General features: G+C 39.5%; 1 protein-coding gene across 1 annotated transcript; it reads right to left on the bottom strand.

Moving 5' to 3' along the window:
- Positions 1 to 348: 348 nt before the first annotated feature.
- On the bottom strand, positions 349 to 23254 carry LOC148028117 (Translation machinery associated TMA7). The gene is made up of 4 exons (XM_087689798.1): positions 23096 to 23254; positions 22921 to 22976; positions 891 to 932; positions 349 to 772 (listed from the first exon to the last, which is right to left on the bottom strand). The coding sequence occupies exons 1-4, from the start codon at positions 23109 to 23111 to the stop codon at positions 689 to 691; spliced, it is 198 nt and encodes a 65-aa protein (XP_087545924.1). The 5' UTR covers positions 23112 to 23254; the 3' UTR covers positions 349 to 688.
- Positions 23255 to 23668: the final 414 nt, after the last annotated feature.

Genomic DNA, 23668 nt, shown 5'->3' with positions numbered 1-23668 from the left:
TGCATCTTAACTGCCACCAATGCTACTACACAAGGAGTTGCTAATGCAATTGACCACAAATTCATTGCATGCACCCCACAATCATTCACACTAACCATCCCACATGCATCTTAACTATCACCAACGCTACCACGTAAGGTGTTGCTAATGCAATTGACGACAAATTCATTGCATGCACCCCACAATCATTCACATTAACCATCCTTCAATAATAGAAACTTCCATGATACACCACGCTCAGATATATGCAGGTGAACCAAACATTGAATGAACCACTATCCAGAAACCTAGAATTGGTACAAGCTTTGGAGGCATCGTGCATAAACGTACTGATAACTGATGATTAGGTTATGCAAAAAAACTCGTCCACCAGGAAACTATATTTATCCATCATCATCTTAGCCGTAGCTCATTCTGGAATTAGTTAATGATAAATTACAGTATCATCTATCAAAGTTAGTCAGACCACTGAGAACCAAGCTCAACTCAAGCAAGCAATCATACGTGTTTGAGTTGAATTATAGGCCCTGACTTGCAGAACAACCTTATTTCTCACCTAGAGATATAGGCATCCAAACCTCAGGGCCAAAATAGGCATAAAGCTACATAGAATGCTTAACAATTGTCTTTTTATCCAAAGCACGTGCACACACCCTTGAGGCTATCAATCTCATTTTATCATTTCACACTACTTTTTACCACCGCTTTTCTTCAGTCCTGCCCCAGCAAATGTACCCTTAGATGCTGCTTTGGCTTTCAACTCCTTTAAAGCCTATTCAAGCCGACCAAAATAAACAACAGGCACAGTTTGAGAGAGTTCTTCAAGGCAATATTTAACATACAATATTCAGATTTCCAGAATGCCTCATACAAAGCCTGTGCCAACTAACCTTTTCCTCTTCCTTTTTCTTTTGCAGATGAGCCTTGTCAGCCTGGCAAAAAGGACCCAAAAAAGTATCAAGGACAATTAACATTCAAAATAACATCAATGAGGAATTAAAAAATGATATCATGAGAAACTGGCATGATAAATATGCTAAACATCATAAGCTGATGTGGCAACTTCACATAACTTTCGTACACTTGGTACCATCATAGAAACAGTCCACACACTAAACACTTAGTACTCGTGCCATCCCTACATTTTAGCTTCTCTAGACTAGCATATCAAATACCATCCAACTATGGACCTGCTAGTTGACTCTTAGTACTGCAAATGGTCCACCTCTTCACAAATTACACAAAATTGCAGTGTCACGGCATCTGCAGACTCAGAAATGGAATAGAAAACACAAAATTTGAGTGCACATTGAGGGACACAATGGATTCCATTTAAGTACCTCTACGGTTGTAAAGCTCATCTCTGATGGTAAGATTCACAAGAACACAAGTGAAAGCAAACGTACCTGAACAAAGGAAAATAAGGAAAATATGAATTTACACTAGCTGACATGGAGAGTACATATGGGAGCCTCTAAAGGCAAACAGAAATCGCAACCCAAGGAAACCCTAGAAGTGTAAGGCCAAGTACTGAAACACACAATGGCAATGAAGAAAAGGTTCCTAGTCCAACAAAAGGCTTGGACAGTCCAGCCAAGTTGCACCCAACATTACTAACACCTGTCTTATATAAAACGGCTTGACAATGCATAAAAACTGAAAAAGAAAGGTATCCACACTCACATGAAAAATCTGAGCAAAAATCAAAGACTCTGCTAACTGAGATAATATAGTATAGGATGATGGCAGTCCCCCTTACAAGGGCCCCTGCAGGAGAGGTCCCCAAGCCCAGGCTATGACACTTCAATATTCACCCAAACTCTAGCTCAGCTCACATGTGGAAAGACCCTAAAAAGCCAACGTTTCTAGTATCCCCTCAGTTCCATAATGATGAGTGTTAGATTTATTTATCCTCATGTGTGAACACACATTATTGTGTAAAAGTGTGTGTTTAGGTATGACACCTTTTACACCACTTAGCATTAAATAAGGGTCAAAGGGTTAGCTACACAGCTTTGCCTATATATTCAAAACCCATCACTTGTACTATCATCTCACCTATCATTATCAATCTATCTTTCAGTTTGTGTGTACTTACAAGAGTTCTCTCTCTCTCTCTCTCTCTCTCTCTCTCTGTGGACTTCCATCTACCATAGCCCACTCATCACTCACACAAGCTCCATACCCAACAGTGATAACAAAGCAATCGATCCGATCCATCCTTCCGCAGTAGAGAAGCAGCCTGCTTGCACATTGAAGAAGAGGACAAGAACAAGGAAAGGGTCTGCAACTTGGGACTGTTGCACAAGAACAAGAAGAAGAAGACATCTGCCCAACAGTGCTCATCCGCTTGTGTGTAGTGTGCTTCTATCTGCCACCTCCCTCAGGACAATCGGGTCACTTGTGGAATATCGCACATATTGACTGTCACGCAGCCAACACATCTCAAGGAGGCAACCACCATCCTTGTCACACATGCCACGTCCCACGTTGCTGACACCAAAAATCCATGAGGATTGCCCCATCATCATTCACGCCGACCTATCCACATGCAATTGCATATCGAGCATACAAAGGATAAGGTTTAAATCTAATACAATGTCATCCCTAATTTTTAGGACTAGCATTTTTAGGCCGATCCAAAGCTCCTGAACTTTAGGAACCTCTTAAAATTTAAGAAATTCCCTCTCTTAATATGGGTGTTCTATGAAAGCTCTTTTCAAGTATAATACAAAATCAATGTTGGAATCTTCGTATGAGATTTTCTACACAAAGATATGTACCTTTTAACCTTTCAACCTACACATGCACATCATTTCATGATTATGCCATCTTGCTAATTGTAATTGTTTGTTCTAGCAGATTTAACCCAAACTTCAAGCCGTTAATCCTTTCTATGTGCAAGTCTACCCCTAACATGCTTGAAATCTAGTCATAGACACCCACCCAATCAAGTCATATAGGTGAAGTATGTACTATCTTTCTTGTAACCCACTAAGTGGACCCACCATTACGTGTGACCAACTATCAATGTTGTAATACACTTTTCTATGTATCTAGTAAGTGCAAAGAAAATAAATTCAACAAATAATTAAAAATGCAAACTAATCAAAAGGATGCAAGGTCTTTTCTATTGTGTTGTGACAATAGGCAACGTGATTTTTGCAATTTTTGCCAACTTTCAAACTTGGGCGAAAATTCCAAGGCCGCATGAACATCTTTCTAGCCAAGAGAGAAAACTTTTATTATGATCAATCTTTCTCTCCTTAGCAAGGAGTGCTATCTTCTGTGAATTGAGTCTGCATATAACAATACTAAGCATTTGGCTACTAGATATAATCTATTTATGTTGATGCACGTTTATGAGTTGAAACCACCAATTGCCATCTAGCTCAAAGCTATGAAAAAGGAAAGCATTAAAACAACCCAAGATCAAGCTACATTTTATGCTAACCAAAACCATACTCTCAAAAAGCTCCAAAAGATTATGTGGATCTAGCTTGAAGTCCTAAAGGACTTCAATTTTATGACCATTGGCAAGCACTATTGGGGACCATTCCAAATGACCAAGAAGATTGGGGATTTACCTTTGAATATTTGAATTCATCGCGTTTCCACGTTAACTATTTGAAAGAACGACTAGGACATGGTGATCTAGTTGTCCCAATTGAAAAAGACATCTTGTGACAAGTGCAAGACATTGCTCAATATATTCCACTGAAACAACGACTTAATTCTTAACTAAAGAATAAAGCAATCTCGTTCGTTCCAACACCACTAATAGACACCAAATAAATGTCACCAACAATGACTATACCCCCCTCTAATGGAGGAAGATCTTGCAACAAATCTCCTCATGGAGTTATATGACCCAATGCACCATTGTTGATGAGCCAAGGTTGCTCAAGTGACGAGACAATCACATAACGCTTCTCCACTTAATGAATGTGGAGAAACACCAACTTAATGATAATAGCTAGTGACAAAATAGAGGTAGACAAAAGATCTAATGTAGATCCATCCTTCGCTCCTCCCAAGTAAAGATGAGGACATGCCTTCTAGCACTTCTCCTCAAGGTGCAAGGTCTTTCCAAAATCAAGACATGTGGGATATCCTCTGTGCATCCCCACAAAATCTATATTAGAGTCTAAAGATGACTTGGACTTCTTCCTCTTCCCTTTCTTCTATTTGGCTTGTCCTATACCTATAGATATTGCCACAACAGTATGGCCATGTACACAAGCTCCACTAGAATCTCTCTCCCTATGACACACCCTGCCCAAGCACCAACGCGACTAGTCCCTCCCATATGATAGTCTCTTGTATAATCTGAAGAACAAGTGATGCAAGCTCATCTCGTATCTCCTCCATCTTGTGGATGTGATTCCTTGTTGTAGGGAAATCTATGACAAAGCATTGTTGTAGCTTCAACTCAAGTGATTGAAACGGCCTATATATCATGATCTAATAAAGAGTTTACAATCTCTTCCAAACCTCTACAGCAATGTGGAAATGTCTTACATGCACAAGCATAAATTCTACGTAACTCAAAAAGAGAAAAAAGCAAGCTTTGCTATTCAATCAATCCCATAAAGTTGTGGAGTTCGAGGTCACAGTCACGAGCATACATGGTGGTAGGGCAAGGTATAGGGATTGCAATAAAATCCCAAAGCTCGTAGGTGTCGAGGATGGACTCGACTCTACAAGACCATAGAGGATAGTTCATCCCATCCAACTTCTCGAAGACAAGTAGAGAGGATAGGACAAGCACCTGCACAAGGATTACCATTGCTGCCAACCAGGGACTAGAGACTCTAAAAGAATATAAAGGAAGAGACTAATGGGACAACAGTCAAATGGCAAGATCCTGAGCCACACCATCCCCCAAAGCAACATCCGCCATAGATGTCCTTCAAGAAGTACCTACAAGAAAACAAAAGAAGATGTTGAAACTTGAACAAATAGGCAACCAATAATAGGTGTCCTCAAAGTAATCAAGATCCATCGAGCTACTATATAGCACAAGGATGATATCAACAAGGTAGATGAGTATCCAATGCAGAAGAGAACACAAAATGCCAAGCCAGGAGTGCTAGTCTACTAGATGCAAATATTCAAAGGGAAAGAATTGGTGATACAACCTATTTGAGACTACAAGACTAATCAGGGCCCACTAAGATAATAACCTGCAAAAAATATAAGTGTCCACCCAGTAAATTTGCCACTTGAGTCAAAAAATCTACCTCCCAACATGAATAAATGGTTGGCTACTTGCAAGCTTGACTCACAAATTGCAAACATAGATCTAGAAGTTGGTGTGTAGTCTGCTAGAGGGTCCCAAACAGTAAACGCAGTAAGTAATGTAAGAATCTACACAAAAGTAGAATCGAAAGTTGTTCTCCTCACCAAAAAAAATACAGTAGGAGGGCTTAGAAACAAGCCACTTGCATTGATCAATGATCAAACACAAATCTTCATGCCTATAGAATGTCGCTCAATTGGTTGCACTGAGGGCAACACGTTGCACAATCCTCTTCAAAGACTCTGGCTCTCATGCATGGCTCTGCTGCCATGTGAGAGTGCGCAATGCAAAGGAAATTGAGCACGAAGAGGAGACAAAAGGAACACAAGTGAGAAGGAACAACCTAACTACAATGGCTAAAGGATACAAGGCTGCAGTAGTCAACCCCAATACATGGCTCTACGCATCAATGTGGAAACCAAACAATAGCAAGGGGATGAGAGAATGAGGGATGGCTGATCATGAAGAATCAACGATGATTTATGGAGAATGAGAGTGAGAGAACAAGCCACCTATAAATAGGCAAATTAAAGCCACAATTGGTAATAAAGTGGCCAGACCTATAATGTGGATACCCACAACAACCTACACTGCCCAAAAAGAAATGCACTAATGAGTCCTCCATCTAAAGTGCCTAGAGCACCTAAAATGACAAACAAAATCAATATGAAAGCTCCTAATGTCCTTGTTTCACTCAAATTGAGAATCACAGGTAAGAGATGACAATATGAGACACACATATTTGCTAACAACTTGCTATCAAAATGTCCAACAAACCTTCAATCTAATTTGACCCTTGATCTAACAAGGGTTTGGCCTCCAATTTACCCTTGGCCAGTCAAAAATAAACCTCAAATTCAATAGGGATTGGCTGGCCTCTAGAAATCTCCAAAAAACCCTAAATTGCAACTAATTTCAAATACAAGGCCTTAAATTTCCTAGCATGGAATCTGAGATGGTTGGTAAACCCTAATTTTGCTATAAATTAGAGCTTACAAGAGCAAATGCTCTTGTTGTCCACCTTTAATGGCTGAATTCTAATGGAAATAGCCGAGATCTGCTAAGAATGGCTGAGAACTTGCTAGAGATTGTTAGAGAATGATGAGAGAGAACATTCAAATTTTGTTTGCAAAGAAAGACACCCATACAACAATCATCTGCTACCAACTGCCCAGATGATGCTCACAACTAGTGATCTCAGCCCAAATGCTGGTTTCCAGCTGTTAGGAGGCCTAAAGGAGCTATCGCCTACTACCCAAGACCTCACAAATGCTGTCGCCTAGTTTTGAACAAAGCCCTATTGGCCAGAACAGCTTCCAATCAGCTAGGGCTTGCTATAACACCCTCCTCCTCCTCTATCTCTCAACTTCCACAATGTTGGAATGAGACTCAAGCAACCCCCAAAAACAAAGAAAGTGACATAAAGATGCAATAACCATCGACGAACGCAACAAACATAATAGCACACACAAACAAAATAAAATGCAACAACCAACACTCATACAATGAACCACAACCTACTTAGACGACATTGATTTTCAAAATACAAATACTCTTAATTTAAGCAATAAACCATGATGCTACCCTTCACATGATATACATGTTAGCTTTGTACATTTCATGGAATTAGACATGTTATTTAGGCTTGTTAGTACGCACTAAAGTGCAACAAGGAGATTGGAGACACTGCTACCCATCATCGTGCAAGTTGTCTCGTGCTTCATCTTGTGAATTCCTTTATTTGTGTATTTTAAGTTATTGTGTTCATCTCTTTGTCAAAGTTTTGCTTTATTCTTACCATGCTTCCATTCATTAGCGCATTTTCACATGGTAATAGACAACCAATGATGTTGGTTTTGTGTCTTTGTGAGTTATTATTGACAATTGCTGGTCTCAAATTCCCACATTTTTTGCCACTCAAGCTCTCTAACCTTACACTACAACCTCCCTACCCCTTTATATACATGTAGCAACCCATACAGCAATTGACTGGCATTTTGATTACAGCAAGAATTTTGTTTTCTACTACCATAACTGATTGTACCTGTGTTTTATGTTGTTTTATCATGGAGGGCTAGGATTGCTTCATCAAGGCTGATTACATTATCACTTGCTACCATCTACCCTCAAAAACTTGTGTTTGTAAGCTAATTGCTCTTGCTAATAAACCCTACAATTTGCCAATCTAATTATTTTCCACTTTTTTCAGCTTCAAAGAGGGTCTTATGAGTTACTTGTGATTTTTCACTACATAAAATCACTGCATTCACTTCATTGTTGCTCCATTTTCTTTATACTCTCACCACAAGCTGCTCTAGATATCTCTTGAAACTTTCTCTACACTATCTTCATTCACTTCGAAGTGCTATGGCACCTCTGTATACTTCTACTAATGACAAGCTACAAGACCCTGACTACTCTACTCAAAAGTGTTGTTATGAAGGCTTGGTTTATGGAAAAGCAATTATGAAGCACTGTCTCAAGATCATCTTCTAGTCCTTGACAAGGGTTTTCAACACCATCCCATTAGATCAATAACCACTTCAAGGACGCATTCCTTGATTGGGACTTCAATGATATCACTACAAATTAGGCTCTTCTAAGATATGTCTCAAAGAAAGTTGTGTAGATGGTCACCTCTTGTAGGACTTCACTCAAGGTATGGGTGAAGATTTATCAAATGTACAAGGCTCCATCACCCATGTGAATTGTTACTCTCTTCGATCAATTCCAAGCCATCACGTTCAAGCTGACAAACTCTATTTAGTCCTTCCTTCTCCAAGTGCAACAATCCAATACCAAGTTTGCAATATGAAAGCTACCCTTTTTAAAGAATATCTTGTGGAAATGGTGCTTTACAAGCTCCTTGTTAAGTTCAATAGTGTGAAAAATGCTTTGAGGGCTAAAACTTCCATCGCCTCTCATGAGCTTCTAAAATATAGCATCCATGTTATTGGAGCATTCACTCTACACTTAGACTACAAAGGTACTTGTCTCAAGTTGGCGACCCACATGTTTGAGCTTTCATAGTTACAAGGAGGAGAGAGAGAAGGGAAAGTGCTACTTCCACAATGAGAAGGGGCATCTCTAAAAGGATTCCAAGAGGGTAGTGGCTTCATGGAAGGAAAAGAAAGGCAAGTACAACTCCAACTCTTCATCATCCTCAACCACCAACTTTAATTCTGGTGCGCGACTAAGGTTGCAATGACCCAAGAATCTATCTTCTAGCCCTAGTAATACTATCATCCCTCATGAGTTCCTAAGCTAGAGAGGTATCGTCAAAGGATGGTGGTGGTGACACTTGGCAAACTCATCCATATCTAGGTGCAATGGACCTTGAGAGTAGCTTTCCACATGTACCAATGAAGTCTCACATTTCAAATCCTTAAGTTGTTGAGCCTTCAAGGCCATGATGGAGGTGGTTTATATTGAGCTAGTGATTGCTCCTAATTTATTCTCACATAGGAACTCCTTTCCCAACATACGTGTGTTGAGACTTCAAGCTCAAGTTGCGTGTATGCCTAACATGACAGCTAGGTGTCCAACCATCTCTAGCAATTATGCATCACTGAAAAAGTCAGGTTATCACTTAGATGGAGTTATTAGGGCAGTGTGGTTTGACCTACTTAGAAAAAGATGTATTAGGCTACTTGGAAAGTGTGTGTGTTAACTATCTCTGAATAAGAAGAAAGAGATAATATAAGAGTTGCTTGCTCTGTGCTATGAACACTCTCTCTCTGTCTTCAAACATGGTATCAGAGCCATGTTAGCCTATGAGCTTGGCTATTGCAAGAGTTGGGAAATAATGACCTACGAAGTGGTCTGCAAAGGGAGAAGAAAGTGCTAGCAGCATAGCTCAAGAAAATATGAGTATCAAAGAATGTTGAGTTTTATGCTTGGTGGAGCTTATTGAGGCTGTTTAACTGGGCGAAATGTCACATGAAAGAGCTCATTTTGAATGAGCATTGACAAAAGAAGATAGGTTGCATTAAAAAAATGTGATCTGGAGAAGCTTTGCACCAATTTCCCGTACCTATTTGGACAACACTACATTTGTGATATTGTAGATTTGTGTGGCTCAAAATCTTGGTAGTGTTGTGCTCTTTGTGCACAATATGATTGGCACTAATGAGTGCTTGGTAATGCTCATCACCTACAACAAGGAGTTGCCTCTAGCTCCTGAAATTCAGTGTGAACTGGAAGAAGATTGCGCCTGCACTCATCTGACAAAAATGGGCAGCTTTGGTGCATTGTATATGCAGCCTATGTGTGGCATATCAATTGCCAAATGACAAGATTATTCAAATCATTGGGTTGCAGTCAAAAACGTGACCAGCAGGCAATGTGATGCCAAGATATCTGTGCCTGTTTTTTCTTCATCTATAGATCAGTTTGCTCCAGCATTCAATGCTTGACAAATGTCATACTTAATGTCTTGGATGCTTATTAATGAACTTGAGATTCTGTACACACACCTGGGCATGATAATGAAGCAATGGAGTGCAAATCTGGATGAATTTCCAACAGTCAGTGCTGTCCTAGAAATAATGATAGCTCATATTTGAAATTTTGCAACTCATTGAAGCTTTACTAATTTTAAGTGATATTCAATCTTTTCCACATGAAGTGTGGATGTTAAGTGGCATGTTATATGAGCATAGGACTTTCAAATCTGGAGCAGTAATTGCAGGCTGAATGATGAAGTACATCTTGCACTACGACAAACAGTTAATTACAGGCTATTCTCTGTGAATGCAGTAAGATGCATCTCAATTCTTGAATACACAAGGACATACTAAATCAGTGTGAACTGACTGGCATTGTTTATGCCTTCAAATTTTTGTACTTGAGCATGAGTAGGAGTCCAACCTTCAAAATCTGAATGCATTTACAAATTTGGAATGGTCTTGAAATCAGTCCTGGAAATGTACCAACTTTGGTCTGATACTACAAGCACATTGAACTACATGTTGATGTCATCTAATGCTTGGATCTTACTACATGGACTATGGATGTCTTGAAGAATACTGAAAGATTCTAATGCTCAGTTCTGGGCTGATTTATTGGTGGTAAAACAAAGAGAAAATTCAGAATTTAGCTGGGAACTTGTTGCTGGTCATTCCCAGTTGATATTGCAGACGGCTTGTCTTAATATTTATTGGATTGATTGGAGTGCATACAAGCAACCTATCTGTGAAAATTACTTGGTCTGCAAGAAGTCAAGCAGAGAGAGTTTTTATTACTACGGTAAATACATTGTGTTGCAGACATGGCAAATGCAAAGAGAACAAATAATATCACTCAAATAGTGGGTAACAAACTTGATAACAATAATTATGCCATTTGGAAGTTTCGAATGGAGAACTTCTTGATTGGAAAGGGTTATTGAGATTTAGTTACGGGTGCTGAAACTAAACCCAAACTTCCTAACAGGAATCCTACAACTGAACAGAAACGGGCACATGGAGCATGGATGGAAGAGCCCGACAAGTGTTGCATTGGTTGTCCTTGTGCATCTCAGATCCAATGGTCATGCAAATAATGAACTCTAAGTTGCCAAAAGATGCATGGAATATTTTGATGAGGTATTATGGAACGACCACTAGTGCTCGCAAAATCCAGCTAAAGCAAAAGTTCAATAATATGGATCGGAAAGGTCGATGTATACAAGACTATGTGACTGAAATTAAGACCATTGCAGATCAACTAGCACTAGTCGGAGCTGATGTTGATGATGAGGATTTAGTGGCTGTTACTTTAAATGATTTGGGACCTGAGTACAAATCATTTGACACCTCTATATCCGTGCGGGCTGAAATGCCAAACTTCAATGAGCTTCTGTCATTGTTGATCCATGAAGAAGTCAAATTGGGGTTAACTACAGGATCAAGTAACTCTAAAGGCGAAGATGTGTTCTATTCTAATCAACAAGGTCGTAGCAGTCAAGGAAGAGGGTTTGCTCATGGACAAGGAACACAACAACATGCATCTCATGGTAGTAATGCCCTTCAGGGTCAGTAGGCAAGAGGTGGTGGTCACTCTAGAGCGAGGGGAAGATCTAGCCCTAGGGGCAGAGGATCCTGGCAATCACAACATATTCATGACAATCCAAACAAAGATAAGGATTGTCACTACTATGGCAAGTATGGCCGCATTGCCAAAGAGTGTTGGAAAAAGCAAGCTTATCAAAAAGGCAAACAGCAGGGACATTATGTATCATTAAGTCATATAGAAGATGCTTCCACTGACAGATTGTTTGCCATGGCATATGTTCAAGACCACTAACAGATTGTTTGCCATGACATATGTTCAAGACCGTACACCAAAGGATGCTAAAACAGATAATGTTTGGCACATTGATTCTTGAGCTTCAAATCACATAACACCTCATGGTGATTGGTTTACAAATATGGTTCTTGAAAAGAATGGATATGTATGTACAAGGGATGATACTCAACACACCATTGAGAACAAGGGCGTAGTACCCTTGGTCATACATGATGGGCAAAAGAAAAGTCCACGTGATGTATTGCATGTGCCCTCCATTAAAAAAAACTTGTTATCAATTGGTCAAATGACTAAACAAAACTTGCAAGTTCGATTTAATAAATATGGCTGCTTCATAGAAGAGCTTGGAAATGGTTGTAAGCTCATTGCTCGAGGTCACAAGCATGATAGAATGTTCACATTGGATGCAACCTTACCTTAGCTGAAATGAGCCATGTTTGCACAAGGACAGGGCACCGTTAGAGATTTGGAAATATGGCACAAAAGGGTTCAGCGGCTGCAAACTATGCAAAGAAAGCAGTTTGTGACGCGATTACCAAAGTTTGCAATACAATGAGATCAGTCATGTCTATGATGCATGCCAGTTTGGCAAACAATCTCTTCTAGCATGTTTAGAACAGTACGAGAGGATTACAATTGATACACTCTAATGTATGGGAACCAGCCCATAATCTCTCTCTAAGAGAATCTAAATATTATGTGACTTTTATAGATGATTTTAGTCGGTATACCTAGATATATATCTTGAAACACAAGGACAAAGTGTTTGTTGTTTTTAAAGAGTTCAAAAGGCAAGTTGAGAAGGAATTTGACTGCTACATCCCATGCTTGAGATCTGACAGTGGTGGGGAATATGTATCTAATGAGTTTGACAGATTTTTAGCTATAAATGGCATTCACAGCCAACTTACATGTAGTTACACAGAATGGTGTGGCTGAAAGAAAAAACAAAGTACTTATGGAGATTGCTCGTGCGATGCTAAATGAAAAAAAACATGCCACTGTACTTTTGGGCCGAGGTTGTTATGACAGCCATGTATGTGCTAAATCGAATCCCCACTGCAGGTATACACGACATGACTCCATGCCAAAAACTCTATGAGCACAAGCTTGACATAATTCACATGAAAGTTTTTGGTTGTATTGCCTATGTTCATATCCCCCATGAGAAACATAAAAATTTGGATCCTAAAGCACATGTGTGTGTTCATTGGTTATGCATAAGAGAGAAAATCATATAAATATTATGATCCATCTATTAGAGAAATGTTTTACAACAAAGATGTCATATTTGATGAAATGGCTTCATGGTATGCATCATATACTACTGTGTCTGATGCTGATATGCCTTCAAATTCAGGCTCTCCTATTATTTTGCAGCAGAGTGCTTCTGTCTCCAAGCCTACAGGTGGTGGATCCTCTAGTAGATCTCTGCGGATGGATAGACTGAGAAGCTCTACATCACCATCCACTAACACCAATATGTCAATGAGGGGGAGAAAAGAGGTAGAAAGCAGAGGAAAATAAAAAGTTACTGATGATATTTCTGGCATGATGACTCCTAGTATGATGACTTCTGGTTATGATTCGAGTAACAATCTTGATTGTGAACTTGGTACTCCATCTATTTTTACCCCTGGTGCTCGACAAAGTAGATATGTACCGCCTCATGAAAGAGGGGAATCAAGCAATGCACCGTAGTTGAGACGCTCGCAGAGAGTCAAATACCCAATGGACAGTCTCACATATAGTGGATATTCTGCAAAACACTATGCATACATGACAAAGATTATGGAGTATAAAGAACCTACTACATTTGCAGAAGCAATAGTGGATAAGAATTGATGCAAAGCCATGGATAAAGAAATGGCTGAATTGATTGAAAATCAAACTTGGAATCTTGTTTTGTTACCTAATGGTAAAAAGACCATAGGCTACAAATGGGTGTATAAAATCAAATGCAAGTCTGATGGCAGCATAGACAAATATAAAGCCAGGTGGGTTGCAAGAAGGTATGCTCAGCAATATGGCTTAGATTATGAAGAAACTTTCAGCCCTGTGGCCAAGATGGCAACCATTAGAACTATAATTGCTTTGGTTGCAACAAAGGGTTGAAAATTAAAGCAGATGGATGTAAAGAATGCATTCTTGAATGGTGACCTGGAAGAGGATGTATTCATGGATCAACCTGAAGGGTATGTACACCCACAGTTTCTTCATTATGTCTGCAAGCAGAAGAAAGCCTTGTATGGGCTGAAACAGGCACCAAGAGCCTAGCATGCACGAATTAGCAGTTGCTTGGAAAGTCTTGGTTTTATGGTTGGAAGGCCTAATCACAATTTGTTTGCTAAAAAGATAGGTAGAGGATTGGTTGTTGTAGTCATCTACGTGGACGATCTCATCATTACAGGTGATGATGACATTGGAATACAAAATGTGATGAGTATGCTAAAATCTGAATTTGACATGAAAGATCTAGGTGAGCTGAATTTTTTCTTGGGCATTGAAGTGATCAACCAATGGACTATGGCTGATGCAAAAACATAATGCCTTGGAAATGCTGAAAAAATATGGGATGACAGAGTATAAACCACTTAATACACCATTGAATCAAAATATCAAATTGGGCACAGATACTCGAGCCAATATTGAAAATGTCACTATGTATAGGCAGATGGTTGAAAGTTTGATTTACTTGACTATCACTAGGCCTGATCTAAGTTATGCAGTTGGGCTTATAAGTCAATTTATGCAAAAGCCCAAGAGACCACATCTTGATGCCGTAAAAAAGATTATGCGATATGTCAAGGAAACTGTAGACCATGGGTTGTTTTATGAGAAAGATAAGGCCCTAAAACTCACTGGCTACACTAATGCGGATTGGGCAGGATGTCCTTATGATCGTAGGCCTACTAGTGGCTATGCATTTAGTCTTGGCAATGGGATGATCAGTTGGAGTAGTAAGAAGCAACCGATTGTTGCAATAGCAAGTACTGAAGTGGAATGCTTGGTTGCTGAAATTAATGACAGATTTAGATATGCAAGTAAAGTCTCTAGTGACACTATACTGTGATAACCTCAGTAGTGTGCTTCTAGCAACAAATCCTGTTTATCATACCAAAATGAAACATATTGAAGTACACTATCATTTCATTCATGAGATGATACTTGCAGGAAAGGTAGAACTCCTACATGTGAAGACAGATCAACAAGTAGCAGATGTCTTTACCAAGTCCTTAGGTAAAGATAAGTTCACTCACTTTAGACAACTACTTGGTATACAGCTACTGTCTTGAGCTTGAGGGGTAGTGTTGAGACTTCAAGCTCAAGTTGCGTGTATGCCCGACATGACAGCTAGGTGTCCAACTGTCTCTAGCATATGTGCATCAGTAAATAAGTCAGGTAATGACTTAGATGGAGTTATTAGGGCAGTGTGGTTTGACCTACTTAGAAAAAAGATGTATTAGGCTACTTAAAAAGTGTGTGTGTAACTATCTCTAAATAAGAAGAAAGAGAATACAAGAGCTGCTTGCTTTGTGTTATGAACACACTCTCTCTCTGTCTTCGAACAACCTAGAGGTAGGAAATCCATGCTCATGGTACGCTTTCTACAAAGCTATTTGTCCATGCAATAACATTTGGCCATATCCACCTTCTATGGTTAGCATTGGAGTATGATCACCATCGCACTATCAACATCAAAGTCTTTTTAAGACACCTTGGCAGTGGCTTGATCGCCCATGGCTCGGGTGTTCATTGTTCTATCTAGTTGTCATTGTTATAGATATCACAATGTTACAAGCTTCTAGCATATCTTTCTAATATGGCATGGGACATTGTGGGGGTCCCTAGAGGCTTGTATACCCACCATCACTGTATATTTCAATATATCGGATTACACATGATCTAAGAGAGGGAGTTAACTTTGTGCATATTATGGACCTAGAGCATGTTATTTAGACTTGTTAGTGGGTGCATGAGCAAACAATTGGATGGCTCACTTATACCAACATATCATCTTGAGTCTTGTCCAAGTGGCCTATATATTATTGTCCCACTTCACTCTCACTTAAACCTTGCATCATCATGTATCCTTTGGGGGAGAGAGAGAGAGAGAGAGAGAGAGAGAGAGAGAGACTAGAGGCAATACTAATCATCATCGTAGTGGTACCCATTTGGTATTGCATTATGCATCTCATGCTTCATCTTATGGATTCTATTGCTTATGTATATTGAGTTCTTATGTTTATCTCTTTGGCAATGCTTATCCTTTGTTCTTTTCACATTTTCATTTATGACCAAATGGCAAGCTTGATGAGTGCATCATAGTAGCAATGGAACGGGAACAGGAACGGGATCGCGCGGTCCTAAGGGAATGAGAACGAAGCCCCAAGGGGAATGGGAACGTAAGGGAAACGACTTGTACTATATATATTATTTATATATTTTAAACTATTCATTTATATATTTCATAAAAGCTCTTTGAAAAACACATGCACAATTTGCAAAATATGATAGTCTTTTTCATAGATGAAAGGATGGTTACATTGACATGGCACATAACTTATAAGATCCAAAATAGATTATAATCTAAGATTATACTACATAAAAGAGTCAAGAAACCAAGCTGTCCTAGCTTCTCAATCATGTGATCTACCCCCTCACAGTCCTTTCCAATGCAAGGCTTTCATCCATCTACAATTCGCATCAAGCGCGTGATCGACTTCATGACAAAATGAATTGCATCTTTCCTCGGGAATAAGCAACCATCCCATGGACGAACCGTTTTCGAGTATCACTCCACCCATCTGCTATCAAAGAGAGACCATTCTTCACCCAACTTTCTTGCACAGTTGCCAAAGCACATTTAATTGCATCCTTTTCCTTTTGCAACAAAGTGGTACGCAATGTCTCATATAATGAAGTGTCACCATGTGGTGATACTTTTTACAGTTGCTTTTCTTATTTACTTATATAAACATTTTATTTTTCTTTTCTTTTGTTGATGTTGCTTCTTACCCCCAGAGTTCTCTTGAAATAAGCCAAGATCTTTGCATGGCCAGAAGAGACAGCCATTGGGACAATTTGGACTAATGGTTTGTCTAAGCCTTAGGACCAGTTCCATATTGAATGGGCACTAAATAATAGAATGCAGTGGTTTGGGACCATGTGCTTAGCCACTGGAGATGGTGCAGGACAATGAGCCTGGCCTTAACAAAAGATACACATGTGAGAATGCTCACGGAATAGAAGTCGCCGTAATTGAGCCACAATACACTTTTTGATGTGGTTGCAACGATAAAAGTTGCTCAAAACAACTTGAGGAATGCTAGGGTCACCATCCCTAAAATTTAGGAAGTTACTATTTTTGGATCCCAGAATCTGTACACATCATAATCTTCGTTTTTGCGCGAGGATTAATTCTCTGGTTTGTGCCGAGACAAATTTTGCACCGATCATGGAGAATTTTAGACCGGAAGGTTTAAACGGGAAAATTGTTGCATGTATGTCATGTGGCACAAATTCCCCAAAGAGAGAGAGAGAGAGAGAGAGAGAGAGAGAGCATTAAAAAAAACATAATAGGCATGAGGGGCAGATCTGAGAATGAAGTTTTGAGAAGCTAAGGGCAAATTGTTGTGCAGTTTCATCAACCATGGAGAGTACTTCTTTATCTGTGACTCAATGTACGGAGGTAAAGCTTGCTCCCTCTAATCAACTCTCTCTCTTTTCTCAAAGGAAATGCTTTGCATGATAGGCTGATTTCATCGAAGGTACAGTTATATGTTTTCTTTGCACTTCTGCTGAGTCAATAGCCTCGCTGTCTAGGTTCAGGAGCAATTGTTGGCTTCTCCAATGCAGGAACTAAAGGAAGTAATGACCATGCCACAGGAATAAGGTTTTTCAACTCTAATCTAGTGCTGTTTGTGAGATTGTTTTAATGCCAGACACTAAGAACAATGAATTCAAAGATCTCCAGACTGCAATTCTACACATGAATCATTGAGTTTTGGTCACAGAAAATGCTGGACATGTTGGACAATAAGAATAGTGAATTCAGAGATCTGCAAATTGCAATTCTGCACATGAATCATTGAGTTTTCGTCACAGAAAATGCTTTCCTAAAAGGGATGTTGTTTTGGACATGCTGGACAATAAGAATAGTGAATTCAGAGATCAGCTTGGAACAGTGAATTCAGAGATCTGCAAGCTGCGATTTTGCACATAAATCATTGAGTTATGGTTACAAAAAATGCTTTCCTAAAAGGGATGTTGTTCTGGTCATGTTGTACTGTCCTTATGCAACTAGGATTTACTCAGAAAAGATGAAACCAACAATTCTCAAGTTATGTATTTTGAAACATTTCATTTTTGTAACTTTCCATCTTTTAATTAATAAAAAAATACCGAGAGGGACGCCGGTCTTCGAGGCCAATCTGGTGTTGAGTGAGAGAGTGAGGTATCTGTTTTTTGTGTGTGAAAAGACCAAGTGTTAATTGAAGGAACTACCGCTTTATGTGAGTCATAGACCAGTTTCATGGAGGCTTATAAGACCATCTCAAAGAAGTAGGGAGATCTTATAGCATTGAATGCAACATGATCATGGTAGAAAAACCTTGCCACATCTCCATCCACCCTGTCCTTTTTACGAGAATCCCAGCTGTTCCCAAGATTTGTTGCTTGCTGCATTTTTCATGATGGGATTGTGAGAATGCAAAAGTTCCAAGTCCCCCATGCATGACTCCATCACCCATGACTATATCATCAGCTTGTTCATGAAAATAGGATGCATCAATTGCTTGCTTTTTCCTTGCACATGCTTTGTCTTCTTCACTTGGATACTTTACCAAGAGCTGCCTTCGCAATTCGAGTGTGGTATTTGGGCAGAAATTTATTTAAGCTCCGATGTCAACATGACATAAGTGTTGCTTCTTCACACGATTGGATCCTCCTGTTTTCAATTGCTCAAACCTTTTGCATTTCCATTTCTTTGCACCTCCCTTTGATGCATAATGATCCACTTTCTCAACCTCGTCCCATCAACTAGGTTGGGATCGCTTATTGCCCGAACGCTTTGATCTCGAGGAAGCCATGACTTCTATAAATTCAAGAATCAAAAGCATTAGTCGACCCTCCATGAGACTCGACTTGTTTTAAGAGAGAGGAAGAGACTACTGTGAGAACAGAGTTGTTTTAGAGAGAGAGAGAGAGCTGTAATTAGTAAAAGAAAAGGCTGATAGCTGTAAATAGTAAAATCTGAGGCTCTAAGCTTGTTTTGAGAGAGAGAGTTGTAATTATTCTGAAATGGGAGGAGAGAGAGAGAGAGAGAGAGAGAGAGGAAACTGCAGTCCAGCGGGCAGTTTTCTCTTACCTAGAGGTTGAAACGAATGCACGCAAGTCCCAGCACACAACGCCCTGCTCCCGACAGTTTGCACGCCAATCGCCACAATCCGGACACCTCATGGTCACTTTCAACAGCCGCAATAGTACTCGTCACTTTTTTAACGAAAACGATCCCCTTTGGAAAACAACAACATCCACGTTTCCTTTCACGTTCCCCCTTCACATGCGTTCCCGCTAGCATTCCCCACGTTCACCCGTCCGTTCCCCTTAACAAGCGTTCCCACGCAGCGTTCCCCTATTCCTTTAGCATTTTTTTGGTATGGAACGCGTTCCCACGTTTCCAAGGGGATGGAACGACGTTCCCTTGCTACTACGGAGTGCATGCATAAGAATGAAATGATCCACATAATCAAAAGTGCAAGTAAGAATCAAACCTTTCATCATAAACTTATGGAGCAACAATACACAATCAAAATTATAACCAAGTGCCAAGCAAACGCACCTATATGGCCTAAATTAGTATATAGAATAAAGATGGTTTAAGCTTGGATAAATAGGATAACTTGTTATATTCAAACAACAATACCAAGTCAAACCACAACCTTAACATAAAACCATAGAATTATAGAAAAAGAAAAAGAATATCTCTCCTACTCCTCCCTCCCCCCTCCTAACTAAGTGTTTGAAGTGAATCATATCCACAGAAACGGCATCTAAATCATAACTAACTATAAAGGTACTTTGCTTTTTCGTGACAATAAATTGTCACCCCACACATTAGTAGCAGCCAACCAATGATGCACCTTTGAAAACATGCACTAAAAAATAGATGAATTTAAAGCATATAAAAGTTTTCTCTATTTACAACCCCAAAAAGGCTTACTTGTATGATTTGGTACTTATTATGTATGGTAAGAAAAATGACTAATTTTTCACTATAAATATGTAAACGCCCCGAACAACGTAGTATGCTTAACAATTATGATATTCGCTTGTTTTCGAGATTTAATATAAAAGAGAATGAACACTTAAAGCTGAAAATGAAAATTACTCACAAAAGTAATGGAGACAAGATTGAGGGTTGAAGATGGACACCCCCCCCCAAGAAATGTATTTCTACTCAACCCAAGTCCCTTAGGGAAAAGCTCAGTTACAATCAACCTGAGAGTGAGGAGAAGTAATTCTCACTCTCACAAGATCATGCAAAGATGTACAAACACATATGCTTTATCTATTATGCAATGATAAGAACTGATTTCTTTACAATATGAGAAAAAAAAGAGGGAAAATCAGCCTTTCTCCATCGTTGATCAGCAGTACATGAATAGGGCTTGCTTCTTGTTGCTAAAATGGAAGAAAGAGCTCTTGAAGAAGGTCCTGTAATGAATTTACAAGCTTGTTGTTCTGTAAAACAGCAGTGATAGAAAAGGGAATATGGAGGAATTTGATAATGGAGAAGTGGGGGATGATGATGGGGATGGATGGGGCCAGTTTCTGGCTATCTGTGGGTGCTGTACATGAGTTTACAGTAAAGAAAAATGATGTTGAATGAAGAAAAAAGAGCTCTTATTTATAGGAGAGAGAAGAGCTAGTACAAAAGGGAAAAGTGGAGTAGCACAAGACAAGTATCTAGCCACATGTCATGAGATGTGACAAGTGGTAGGACACTTGGAAACTTGTGTGACAAGTGTCTTGACACTTGTCTCCTCTCTATGGCCTTCCTTTTTGGGCTGAATACTATCAAGAATAGAAACAATCAAATTTAGTAAGCACAGCCAGAGCACAGAATTTACTATTTTTAGAATGACATCCCTATTTTTTAGGACTAGCATTTTTAGGCTAATTCGAGGCTCCTAAAATTTAGAGACCTCCTAAAATTTAGGGACCCCCCCAATATGGGTGTCATATGAAAGCTTTTTCCGTGTGCATCGCAAAAACGGTATCAGAATCTTCATGTGACTTTTCTATGCAAAGAAATGTGCATTTCAAGCTTTCAACCTACACATGCACATTGTACAAGCATTTCATAATCATGTCATCTTGTTGATTGTAACTGTCTGTTCTGGCGGATCTAGCCCACACTTCAAGGCATCAATCCTTTCTGTGTGCGAGTCTAACCCTGATATGCGTGAGTTCTGGTCACAGCCGCCCAATCGGCCCATATAGATGAAAGTGTGAACTATCTTTTCTCTAACCCACCGCGTGGGTCCACCATAACCTGTGACTACTCATCAGTGGCCAGCTTCAATACACTTTTCTTTATATCTAATTAGTGCAAAGGAAACAAATTTAATAAATCATTATATAGACAAATTAATGAAAAAGGATACAAATTCTGTTTCTATAGAGTTGTAACAAAATATGTTTGGGCATTGTCATCTCATTCGCTCTCAATCAATCATTCATTCTCACTCTTCACCAATCATTGTGATCACCTTCGTCTCTCCAATGCTTGATGGATGCTACCTCGCAGGAGTGGCTTGCTTGCTACCATCCAGAGTTGTGTGGCTATCGCCCAGCCTACCACCCTGTTTGGAGGTGTTGCCCAACCTGCATCTCCTGCTGCAAACTGAGGCCAACCTGATTGCTGCCTACCGTCCTATGTTTTGTGCAATCTCAGCAACGGTCTCTCATCATCATCATCATCAATGACCACAGTGCATTTTGCTGCTAGACCATCTTCTACAATCAAGCAACCACTTCTTCATGCTGGCAACCTGATCTACAGGCTGTGCACACCGCGTTTTACAATCCCAACAATCGCCAAACTCCACATGTGGCTCTTCAGTGTCATCATCATCATCAATGACCACAGTGCATTTTGCTGCTAAACCATCTTCTACAATCAAGCAACCACTTCTTTATGCTGGCAACCTGATCTACAGGCTGTGCAAACTGTGTCTTACAAACCCAACAACCGCCGAACTCCACATGTGGCTCTTCGGCAGTTGCCTACCTCAGGTGACCTTTGTTTCCTGACAATGGCCTTGATTTCATCACTCCAACTGCATCTTGGTCCTCACAACAGACCCCACTATTGATCTGCTTCTAGAGCACACTTGGACTACTGATCATCTTTTTCCTTGCATACAGCCTCCAGGGACTGTGTTTCGCTCCCTGTATTGTTGTCCTTCACACCCGCTGCCTACTCTGATATCCCACTGACTGCATTTCACTTACTCCCCAAAGCATCTTCTTCCACAAACACTACCACCTGATCAATCAAGACAGTACATTCATCTTCGAGCTGCACACTTTTTGTGTTCCTTCTAGTAAACCCTCTTGTTTCTCAAGAATCCTTTTGCCACTATTCTCTTCTCCAGCCCAAAAATAAGACATTATTACAAACAACTATCATTTAATGACTATAAACTACTTATTTGTCAGGCCTAAAGGCCAGAAATCTGCAGCTCCTGTATACTGGATTAGTGCACACATTTCCCATAGGTCAATATGCCAATATCCATTCAGAAATTCTACGGCCAAAACCTAATCTAAGCAAGAATGCAAATCTGCATTAATTTGGCTGCTGCATGCACTTGCTCACAAAAGTGCCAATATGTGCACCAAAAGTCTGCAGCACATAGCAGGTAAATATGTGTGCACTTGATTTCTGAATGTACCTGAGACTTGAGGAGCAGAGACCTACCACAGACTAGTGCCCAACAGACTTAAGTTACATATGGCAACCTTGATGCACACAAAGACAAACATTACTACGGCCAGCATTTCTCAAAGACACTCAATAAACACAAAGTAGGATCACAGATCTGGAACCTCCGGTCCAGGGAGATTTCACACAAGACTGATGCCTGCACAGGTCTACAAATCCGTACGCTCCTAGACTGTGACTCACATAAACAAGCATGTTCAAAGAACAATCTCTTTACGTGAAAGCATTACACACACACTCTCTCTCTCTCTCTCTCTCTCTCTCTCTCTCTCTCTCTCTCGGGAAAAAAAAAAAATAACATCAAATATTCCCGCACCTCGTCGTAATCCTTCTTCTCCACCTTGGGAGCCTTAAGAGGCTTCGCCTTGCCGCCTACCGGCAGTGCAAAAGAAAGAAAAAGAGACAGACAGGATCAGACGCAGAAAAGGAAGATAGACCGAGCAAACTGCATCAACAGACCAGACAAAACGCATCGATGGTAGAGCACTTACCCTGCTTGGTCGACATCCTCACTGACGCAGACGCTTGCGATCTCGCAACCAGAAAGAAGACGCTGTCGAGTTCGGAAACGGTAGACTAGAAGTAGAAGAAGGGTTTACTTCACAAAATAAGGAACTTCGCGTCAGAGCTCATTTCCTTTGTCTTTATTCGTACTAGCCATTACACTCAATTCCTAATAAAGTTGTCTCGATTAATATAGTCGTTAATTAGTTGATTGATTAATTAGTAATAGTAATTAGTTGAATAATTAATATGGTTAATTGATTAATAATTATAGTTATTAATTATATTGTAATCAAATCAATTAGTTGTGTCAATTAATTAGTATAATTTTTAATTATAGTGTAGTTGATTAGTAATATAGTTGTCTCAATTGATGTTGTCGATCTGTATTTAATTATAGTTATTATTATAGTCATGTCAACTAAATATTAATTACTCAATGATTTGTCAATTATCAATTTGTACTTAATATTTAAAAATTGATTAATTACTTAGATTTAGTTTATTAGTTAGTATAAAATAGTATATTCTCCACTATCCCACAAGTCCTTCTATTTAAT

The sequence above is a fragment of the Lygodium microphyllum genome, chromosome 12, assembly GCF_053477565.2.
Source record: "Lygodium microphyllum isolate KBCC chromosome 12, Lygodium_microphyllum_v1.1.10, whole genome shotgun sequence".
Taxonomy (NCBI): Eukaryota; Viridiplantae; Streptophyta; class Polypodiopsida; order Schizaeales; family Lygodiaceae; genus Lygodium; species Lygodium microphyllum.
The sequence above is the reverse complement of the archived record's forward strand: the minus strand, read 5'-3'. Positions and strand labels throughout refer to the sequence as shown.